At 29.6% G+C, this 11,357-nt stretch overlaps 1 protein-coding gene across 1 annotated transcript; it reads right to left on the bottom strand.

Annotated features, from left to right (window-relative positions):
• Window positions 1–3,974: 3,974 nt before the first annotated feature.
• On the bottom strand, window positions 3,975–7,107 carry LOC117172643 (translation initiation factor eIF-2B subunit epsilon-like). Its single transcript, XM_033360753.1, has 2 exons — window positions 6,293–7,107; window positions 3,975–4,058 (listed from the first exon to the last, which is right to left on the bottom strand). Exons 1-2 carry the CDS (start codon window positions 6,998–7,000, stop codon window positions 4,041–4,043), a joined length of 726 nt encoding a protein of 241 aa, XP_033216644.1. The 5' UTR covers window positions 7,001–7,107; the 3' UTR covers window positions 3,975–4,040.
• Between the last annotated feature and the right edge of the window lie 4,250 nt (window positions 7,108–11,357).

The raw sequence follows: 11,357 nt of genomic DNA, 5'->3' as shown, positions 1-11,357 counted from the left end.
GGCCCGAAACCGGTTTCTACTCTTCTCAGCTATCGCCATCTCTCTCACTCTTACTCTCTCATCTTACGCTCTGCTCGATTCCACGGACCCCCTCTGCCTCTCTTTCCCTCACCCTCTTACTATCTCAACTTCACTCTCAAAGATCTCAAACTCCTAACATTATAGATTCTTACAGCTTTGATTATATTTTGAAATAAGAGGGCCCGCTCATTTTTAAATATAAATTGGAGATGAAAGATCCAAGTTAATAAAAGATTGAAATTTCTTTTCCTATGTCGTGTTAGTATATTTGAAAATTCATTGAAATTCATTCCGGTTTAAGTTTCGAAATTAATAAGGTTGAAGTATTTTTAAGGAATATAAGTAAAGTTTATATTTTTGCGACTCTCATTACTGGAAATCATCAGACTCCATTAACTTATAATTTTTCTTTTAATACAATATACTCAAACCGATCCATTCTTTTAGAGTTAAATAAGTTTAATTAATATAAATCTATAAATAATACAAATAGTTAGATTTAACTAATATTAACTTATTATGCTTAATTGGTATGGAAAATCGAAATAGGTTCTTATTGATTGAATCAGTGAATATTTACATTCAATAAATGTAAATTGCTTTTGACACAGTTCAAAGCACGGGACTGATCAGGACTCATTTCTTTTTCAATAAATAAGATCTGTTCATTTTTCGATTTTTAATGCCATAATATAAATAGTTAATAATAACCGAAAAACCGATTGAAATCGGACCTCGACGCGTGAGATCGAAAGTAGTGGACTCCCTTTACACGAGTCCCCTCTTGTCGCACGGGCCCAGCCACTCCGAGGCCGGGACTGCTCTTCTCGTACGAGTAGAGCAGCAACGAAAAGACGGCTGGCGAACCGTTTAATCAGTTAGTCTCTCCTAACGTTCACGCGGTGCAGCCTAATTCCTCTTTAGGCTAAGTAGTAACTGTCCTAATTACCATCACACTCAGAGAAGCTCTCCCGTTTTCACGCGATGGCGCCTAGTTCCTCTTTAGGATAACTAGAAACATCCCTAATTACCGTCCCACATCGTCGAAGCTCTACCGTTTTCCCGTGGTACCGCTGTTCCGTTTATAGGCTAACTATGCACCGCCCCATTTACCCCCTGTTGGTTATTATTTTTTCGATTCTTTCTCCTTCGATTGGGCTTATATAACCTCTTTACAAGGGGGAAGTAATCACTTTCTCAATCATAAATAATGAGAATATAACAATTACCATTGTTATAGAACTTAAAAAATTTTTTTTAAAATTATAATTTTAAGCTAAATAACGCACGATATGAAAAAAAAGGTAAGAAAAGAAAAACGTTACTTTTTGAATGCCCTACAAGATTATCATAACAAGTTTTTTAATTTCTTCCAAAAATAAAAAATTCAAATTTTGAAGGTACAAAAAATAATGAAAAATAAAAAATTTCATTTCGCAGTTAAACTAGACAAGATACTACAAAAGATGAATCGATAAAAATTATGCACCTAAAAAGATATACAAATTTGTTATTATTCACTTTTTTAAGAATGCATAGTTTTTGTTTTAATGGTGAAAAATTACATTGTCATTAAAAAATCTAATCTTTGGAAAAACAATGCAAGGTACGAAAACCAAAGGAGTAAAAAATTGTGCATTCAAGAAATATCTACTCATTTGTAATAAAATCGTATAAGAATACATTCAAAATGAAAAAAATAACTTTTTGAAAAAAAGACACAAGCTAATAAAATGCTTCGCCTAAATTATATCTACAAATTTTCTATGAGCCAATTTACGCTAGGATGCATAATTTTGATTTAAATCTTTGAAAATAACATTGAAAATAAACAAATTAAATTGATCGAAAACGACACAAGTTGCAATAAAATGTTTGATAACAAAATTATGTTTTTTATATGATGCGTACTTTTTTTAAATTTCAAAAACAATATTAGTGAAAAATAAGGAGTAAATATTAAAGTAATTATAAAAAATAAAATTTGTACATTAATTTGCAATATCTGAATAAGCAGTACCAGCCCGAAGTCCAGAAACAAACATAATATACATGTTATATAATATTATTAAACATAGTTTAGAAAAGTTAACATTTTGAACAAAATGGAGTGCGAAACACGAGATACATCACCAAATTACAGTTTTCGATTTTCTTTACAGAAAATGTTATCACTTTCACAGGTACTCATTGCAGTGCTTAGTTAATGCATTATGTGAACTAAGTGACTTCCCTAATTTAAAAATGTTTAAACGGTAATTATTCTGACATCTCCGAAGCTTGAAAATGCTTGAATTTCTAAATCCTTCAAAAGTCAGGCGAAAAAGAACATCGTGCCAAAAATGTTTTTGAGAAATACCACTTCAGAATCACGTGATATTTGCAGGCTCAATGTTTTTGGGGTAGCTGAATTCAAATATGAATTTGGATATTCAATACGGCCGATCCAATATGACGGACATGAAATATTAAGTTCGGATATTGGTCAAATAGGCGATACTTAGGTTTTTGGGGTCGCTGAATAGAAAACTTTATTTAAAAAATTCGAAATCGCGGATCCAATATGGCGGACCAAAATTATCAAAAATGTTTAGAACTTCATCAGATTGTTCATATTTACCTTTTTGGGTCCGTTTAAATGAAATTTGATGTTGGATTTTCAAAATTTAGTTTTTTTTGAATTCTGAACATCCAACATCTGATTTAAATTCAGTGAGCCAAAAACATAAGTATCGCTAATCTGATCAAGGTGCGGAAAAATTTAATAAATTATGCCCGCCATATTGGATCCGCTGTTTAGAACTTTGTAAATAAAAAACCAGATCTCGATTGAGCGAAAACAAAAACCTAAGTATCACCCATTTGATCAAGATTTGAACATTTTTAATAATTCTTGAACGCCATATTTGATCCGCCATATTGAATTTTAAAAATCCAACATCACATTTGAAATCAGCGACTCCAAAAACCAAAGTATCACCAATTTTATCAATGTCCAAACTTTTTAAATAATTTATGTTCGGCATATTGGGTCCACCACTTTGAATTTTGAAAATCCAACATTAGATTTGAATTTAGCGACTAAAAAACTCTAATACATTCAAGCACAATTAAATCGGATCACGTTAAATAATCTTCTTCGAAATGCCCATTTATGTGTCATGATGCAAAAGTGGAACGACTTTTTTTTGCCCATATGTGTCACTGACAGTGAAGGGGTTAATAATTCATTTACACTATTTTTAAACTTTATTTTGCAAAATGAAAGCTGTAACTGTAAAGTGTTAAGCTTTAAATTGAAATTTTTCGTATTACATGGTCAAGATGTAAAAAGGCTCAAAATTTTAATAAAACAAGTAAAAATTAACCGTTTGTGGTCATTTTTGGTTTAAAAAAATAATTATTTCAATTATGAGAAGGTATCAGTGTTATGTAAAATTTGACTTTGTCGGTTTTCATCAAATCTCCACGTTTTGAGACCCCCTAAAATTCAAAAAAAAACTATTTTTACGAAGGTATCATGTTAGGAATAATACAGTACTACATTCGACATGTATTTTACTTCTTCGAGACACGTCGAATGATCTACTGACGTAACTTCCATGAGCACTTATGATCTAGCAATACCGATTCATAAACTTCAAAAATACATTGTTTATCTCCTTGATATAAGGAAAACTTCTTTAATATTGAGAATGCAACAGTAATTTATATTATAGATCTGTAACCGTCTGCCAGCCGCATCGAGTGCCCAATTGAAGAATGTTTCATGACCTACCATAATCGAGAAATATCGTTTTTTAAGGGGGGCAACCCATGTAACACCTCAAAAATAAGCGTATTTTTCGGCATTTTTGGGAATGAAGAATATAACGAATCTTTCCCAAACTTTTATGGTTTATTGAGACACTTTTGAACTAACAAAGAAATTTTTTTCAGCCATAAATATGCATTAAATTTTTTATTATAAGGGCAGATGTCGAACATGTTCAATCGGGAGATGCAAAACTGCCCGCAGTCTAGCTTCTCAAATTCGTCTGAAACGAAAAAAGAAAAAAGTTTCTTGAATTTTATACTTATAGCTTCTATGTGAACCTAAAAAAATTAAAAAATAATCTTTTTTGACAAAATGGCGTCCGTTTAAAAAAGTTTGATTTTTACCCAAAAATTTGCATAAAATTGTTTAAACATTTTTTTCCAGTTCAGAGAGGTTCACACAGAAGACAATCATTTCAACTATATGTATATGCAAGAAGAACTTAATCGGTCAAATACATTTTGAGTTATCTTGCGGGCAGTTTTGAAAAATATGAAACAGAGAAAAACGCGTTTAAAGATTTACATGTTGAAAAAAAGGCAGCATTTAAGCAAAAAAAAATAGATAAAGGAAACTTTGTTTTAATTCGGAACATAAAACGACCGTAAGTTAAAAAGTTGATAATTGTAACAGAACATGTCGATTGAAATCTTGATGGGCTCTCTAATTTTCTGAAAATAAGACTTTCGGTAGACAAAAAAACAAGCTTGAAGAATATTGAAAGTATTCATTTTTTTCTTTTGTTAAAGAAAAACCTCCTTCTATGAGGGGACAAAATGCTCATAAAATGAGCACAAATAAATACACCCATAGTACTTCGCAGCGGTATCTTAATTTCACCATGCAAATAAATGTTACACTTTTCTTGAGTTTGCACTTTGAAAATAAAATTTCTATATAAAAATAAAAGGTTTTAATACATTTATATGACAAATAAGTTTTAAAATGTGGTAAATTAAATATATATAACACAAATAATTTATACTTAATGCCCATTCTAATTTACTAGAAAAAAGTGAAGAAGAGACTAAAAGTGACTAATTTCTAATCTAACATGCGACTGTAAAAACGACTAATGTACATTAGTAATGTGACTAAGCTTCTTTTGAATTAAAAAAATATATGCCCGCTGCGCTTTCTTTCTGCGCGCTATGCGCACGCCAAGTTTGAACGCGTCCAGTCTCTCGCGCTCGTGCTCGTACGTCTAATGCATACACTTCAACTACATTTTTTCAAATATAATCAATAATATAACTTAAAACGAAAACTGTGATTTAAACTTCTGCGCTCGATAATTTGTGTCCACTTGAAAAACTTCATCAAGATAATTTGTAAATCTTGTTAAAATCTACAAAAGACAACGCTTTAAAATTACGGATCTCTTAAAAACAAAATTGCATATTTCTGAAAATGATCCGATTTTTTAAACTTTTGTCAAATTAAGAAATTTCATGAGAATAGTTTCGAAAAACATAGATTTTGTATCTAGTAGAAATTTCGATGGATATTTCTTAATCTATTAAATTTTTTTTTCTTTTTTGAGAATTTTCAAAATATTGAAAAGCATGGAACTTTTTTAATTTTTAACCAATTTAAAAATGTCATTAGAATAAGTTGCATGACTTTTCGATGTGTGATAGAAAATTCCACAAAAATTTCTAAATCTCATAAAAGTTTCTTATTCCAAATTTTGAAAAAACTTTTTGTATTTTTGTCTAATCGAAAAATTTAACCGAGATAGTTTCCCAATATATTTTATATAAATGAAGAGAATTCCAGGCGAATTCAAATAAATTCAAGAGGATTAAAAAAAAACAGAATTCAGGATAATTCAATAAGAATTCATGTTGAATTCCAAATGAATTAAAATAAATTGAAAAAAATTCAAAATATTCCATTGACTTTAGTAATATTGTAGTGAAATTAATAAATGTAAGGAAATTCAATAGAACTTGACAAAAATTCATATATGAATTCAATACGAATTAAAAATCATTCGAGTGAATAGAATCATTGAATAAGAATCTGATAAAATCGATAAAAATTCAAGGTGAATAAAGTCTTCAAAGTGAATTTAAAAAGATTGAAAGTACAAAAAAGATCCATTGATTTCAATGGATTTGAAGGGAATTTCTCAGATTTAAAAAAATTCGGAAATAGTTATAGATTTAAATTCAATAGTGATTAACCCTTGGATTTATTGCTTTAATTTATTGAACAAAAAGTGTCTAAAAACAGATACAATATGCTCAAATCATTTAAGATTTTCTTTAAAATTAGTTGAAGGAAATGCATCCTGTCACTTTTCCGAAAAATCAAGCGATTTTTTTCTAAAGCGGGGATCATTAGTGCGCGTCTAGCGCGCACAGTTTTAAAGTTATTTAAAAAAAGAAAGACTTTAATGCCTATTGTCACTAAGAAACAAATACTGTTAAAAAACTAATAGAAACTTACCTGGAAATCAAAATTGTCAGAAAAAAGTGGGAGAACTGTAGGCGAGCAAAGGTAAACATGGGAATCCAAAAGTCCGGAATTAATTCTAATATCCTCGTGATCCAAAAACCACTGTAGTTCCATTTTTAGTTTCTTTTCCCCTCCCACTTTCTTGAAAAATAAAACCTTGTTATCCACACTGTCTGAAACCGTGAGACACGTTTCTTCACTCAAACATGAATTCTGCAGGTTCCCAAAATTACTTAGCAACAAAGTCATGCTAGTTCCTGAATCTTTTTTGGCCCTGCTTTGATGGGAGCTCATCAATCTCTTGAAATCAACGTTTGTGAAGGTATCACCCCGGATCAAAATGAAATCTCCTCTGACCCATCCTTTCGTGTCAATATCTCTCAAAGCGTCACCCAGAGAACGACAACCTTCGGAAATTATTGGTGTTAAGGTAATGTCATGTCGATTTATAGATTTTACGTGATTTTTCAAAAGATCCACGTGATTGCTGCAGTAGAGAAACACTTCCTGGACTCTCGACGCAACTAGAGTCTCGATCAAATAATTTAGGAGTGGTGCATTTAAAACAGGAAGTAAAATACTTGGCACTATATTTTCCGTTGGCGAGAGTCGCGTTGTAAAATCGTCAGCGAAAAGTATCGCCTGGAGCATATCGCTTTTTGCTAATTTTGAGTTTGCGTCTGCCGACGTCTTGGACATCGTGATAGATGTATTGTTACTTGCATCAGAATGATCAAAATATTAGATGATCGATTAGTTTGAGGTTAGGCGTGCCCACGCCTATGTATTTTGAGGGGATACTTATAGTAAGGTACTATGATCCAACAAAGCATGGTCCTGCCAGGCGCAAGTAAAAAAAAGTCAACCAATCAGATTCGGCACCCTAGGGCAACCGACCTTTCTGACATCTTGGATAGAGTGCGGCAGTTGGCTTCCCCTTCCATTCGCGCCAATGCAATGAGTGCGGTGGGGGGAGTCGGTTCACTCCAAGTCGAACTAGTGTTGGGTCGTGACATGAAATTACCGGCAACGGTAGAAATTTCCGGTAAAGTAGAGGAAATTCTCCGGTAGCGAATGGTAACGATATTTTTTTGAATTTCAAGACTAAATTTGAATTGCTTATTATTTTTGCGTTTATTTGATATAATATTCTTCAATATTCGTCACATTAAATAACTTGTGGGAAAACTTTCGCGTTTAAAAATGTTCCTTAACCTCTACGGTGGGATTTAGTTTTGCTGAAAAATGTATGCGCACATTATTTTTTGCAAAAATATTGTTCCTTTTAATTGTTCACACTTTGCAGATTGAGTAGCAGCAATTACGTACGTTTTTGTTACATAAAAAGTCTATGAAAAACATTTCTTGAACATAATGTTTCGAAGGGTATCTAACCTAATCTGTTGAAACGTTGTGGGCATTCTGCAGTTTCACACCATCATGAAGAATACAAGTATTATTACTATTCTTATTATTAATAATAAGTGACACATTATATGTTTTCAAATATTTTGGAAAAATATTGGCAAATACGTAATTACTACGTAAAATTAATACGTAAAATACTACTTAGATGGTTTCAAGAAAACATTCTAAATAGGTATATAATATAAATAAAAATTCAATACTATTGTTTGCAAAAAAAAACGTTTTATTTAATTTCTTTATTAAAGTACTAACAATAAAAGACGCGTAAGGATATGGAAGATAATAAACGAATACACCAATTTTCTCGTTAAATAAAAGAGTAGTTTCCGAATTCAGTCTATTTTAATCCTATATTATTTTTATAAGAACATTTCGTTAGTCTTTGAAAGCACATGTTACTTATTTAGAAATCAGCCATGTTTCACTGAGCACCCAAATGACTGCAGCGACAACTATAAAAAAAATCCGAAATACAGCCTAGTGCCTCCTGGCTAATATAATTACAAACTCATACCCGAAAATTGGTAGTATTCCGTTGGTAAAATTTTTGACCTGTTAGAGCGAGACACTTAGCAACGAGAGAGATAGAAAATCTCCAACTATTTTTATTTCACCCTCGCGTTGGCTTCAGTTACTGTTACTTGGCTTACCTCCTCAGCTACAGGTAAATATGAAAAATTGACAAAGATTTCATCTATGTATGCTATCTGCGTGAGAAATTATGAATTTGCATCCTATAAAAGAAAAAGAAAAACATTCGTAAAATTGTGATATAAATAATTAAATTATTTTGTTAATCATAAAAGCTACTCTTATAACATCAGAAATAGGTAAAGTACTAAACGTAAGGAAAAACACTTGAAAACATATCCAGAGTGTCTACAGCGTTTGTGGAAAAAAATGCAGGACTTTTCCAAATTTTTCAAGACAAAAACTCATTTGTTTAGGTACCTTTCTAAAAATGTGTCAAATGCGAAATTTATCATACGTTCCCAAAATCCGATTTTATGGTCAAAAACCGTTTTTTGGTAATTGTTTATTTTACCACTGTATAAATCACAAAACTTAAATCGAAAATATTTTAAAGTTATCCTTTTATTTATTCCTTTAACTTTAGCGAATGTAATTACATATTTAGTACCTAATAATTTGTTGTTGTTAATATAATTAAAGTGAGTTGAATTCCGTGTGTAATAATCTCGTTTTAAATGATTTATTTTCTACCTATATGTTCAAACGAATAGTTCTATTTTAAACAAAGATGAACTTTTAACTAACATGATGAATCTGCAAGCAAACAATTAAATTTTTAAGAAGGAGCTCACATTTTTATTTAAAAAAAAAAACACAAATTTTCAACCTGCAAGATGAAATTTCTACAAAGCAGTTGAATTTCCAAACCTGAAATATTAATTTTTTACCAAAAAGACAAATCTTCAGCAAAATAATTTAATTATGAAACAAAGAGAAGAATTTTAAATACCAATAATGAATCTTCAACCAAACAAAGATTTTAACGAGTTAGTTTAACTTTTAACCCAGAAGTTTGATTTTCTTACAAAAAAGACGAATTTTCAAGAAGTAAAAATTTTGCAGTCAAGAAAGAAAAAAAATGTCAGACAAATTTATCAACTTTCACAAAAGAGTTAATATTGAATAAAACAGTTACATTTTAACCCATAAATAACAAATTTCAATCAAAAAAATTAGCTTTCTGCCATTAAATACGAAGTTCTAACTAAAACATATCAATTTTCAACGAAAAATGGAATACTATCATTTTCAGGTAGAAGTTAAATTCAAATTAAAAAAAACGATTTTCCACCAAATACTTAAATATTGAGCCATAAATTTTAACCGTGAAACAAAAAAGAATTAATTTTTAACAAAGTGTTTCAACTTTTACCCGAGTAGTTGAATTTTCGTTGTGAAAAAAAAAACAATTTTTGGGCAAAAATTGACTAGTTAAATTTAAAAAAAAAAATAATAATTTTGTAAAACAAAATTAATTTTTATCGAATAATACAATAGTGGATATATCAAACGCAAAGGATTACTTCTTCATCAAATTGTTGAGTTTGCAACCTAATAATAAAATTCTTAACTAAAAGTACAATCGTCAGAAGGAAAAAATTGACGAAAATTAATATGAATAAAAGGCCAATAACTTACAAAAAAAAATTATATCACGGTAATTTTTTAGTATATTCTACTCAAATATGCTGCAGTAACTTTAATTTATTAATGCAATATTTTACTAAATTTGGGAAAATCCGGACGCTACAATTTGTCCACATTTGAGAGCTTATTAACTAACATCATGGATTTTGTCTATTTCTCAAACAATTGCATTTCTCAAAATTACCCTTAAATAATTTTTCATTCGCCAAATTTTGAAAATAATTATCCTTCTTTTAAAAAATAATATGTTTGATATTACCGGATCCAGACGTTTTGCTACTGACACTTTTTGTTTTCTTACCTACCAAAATAATTAAATTTTCAACTAAAAAAAGATAAATTATCAAGCAAAAATGGAATAGTTATATTTGCAGTTCAAACATTTATTTCAAACTAAATAAAATAGACATTTTCAACCAAACTTTCAACCAAAAGCAATGCATTTTTTATTAAAACAATGTGTCTTCTACCACAAAAATGTCTTTTTTAACAAAAAATTGTATTAACCAAGTAGTTCAATTTGCAAACGAAGAGATTAATTTTTCACCCAAGAAGATTTTTTTTTACAAAATACATGAATTTTCACAAAATTATTTAAAATTAAAGAATTTTTAACCAAAGAAATTTATCTTCAACCAAACGTAATTTTCATTAAAAACTGAAAAAATATGTGGTCAATTATTAATTTGGAAAAAATTCGAGTATGTATAAGATATATTTAGAAGTTTTGAAAAGATTCCAAAATAATTTAAAGCATGAAACAATTTTTAACAATTGTAAACAAAACGTAGATTTTAGAAGATTCTGAACACAATATTAAGAAGCTAAGTCTTTTGGAAAGCTTCAAAAGAATACAACAATTTTATCAAAATTCCCAGGAAAACTAAGAATTAATTTCTTGTTAAAAAATTATTTTGATAAATATTAAAATTTTTTTAATTTTAAAAATAAAATATGGAAGATTTTGAAGTATTTTTTTTCATTTTGCCAGATTTTCAAAAAATTGCACGAAAAATTCAAGTCCCAAAAAAATAACAAAATTGGCAATAGATTTCTGGAAAATTGTTTAATGCTTTTTTTTCATTTTCAAGAGTATATTTAAAAAGATTTTAAAACCATTTTTTATGTATAACTAAAGTTTTCTAATTGCTTAAAATAATATAATTTTTTAATTAATTTTATAATTGAACTTTTTTGCTTATTTTTCACCCCCCCCCCCCTGAAATGCGTTTAAAAATTTTTTATTTAGAGGTGGCGCAAGCCCCATGAAGTGTAACAGATATTTCTTATTAGAAAAAAAAAACTTTTTTGTAAATTTTATCCAGATTCGTTAATATGGTTAACATCGAGTTGAAACTCAACATGTGTTTTCACGATTAGCAATAGAATAAGAATAAAAACTAATTTTTCAAATATGACCCACATAAGTTTGTTTTTGACACTTCCA

Source organism: Belonocnema kinseyi, chromosome 5, assembly GCF_010883055.1.
Source record: "Belonocnema kinseyi isolate 2016_QV_RU_SX_M_011 chromosome 5, B_treatae_v1, whole genome shotgun sequence".
Classification (NCBI taxonomy): domain Eukaryota; kingdom Metazoa; phylum Arthropoda; class Insecta; order Hymenoptera; family Cynipidae; genus Belonocnema; species Belonocnema kinseyi.
This window is presented reverse-complemented; position numbering and strand designations above follow the sequence as displayed.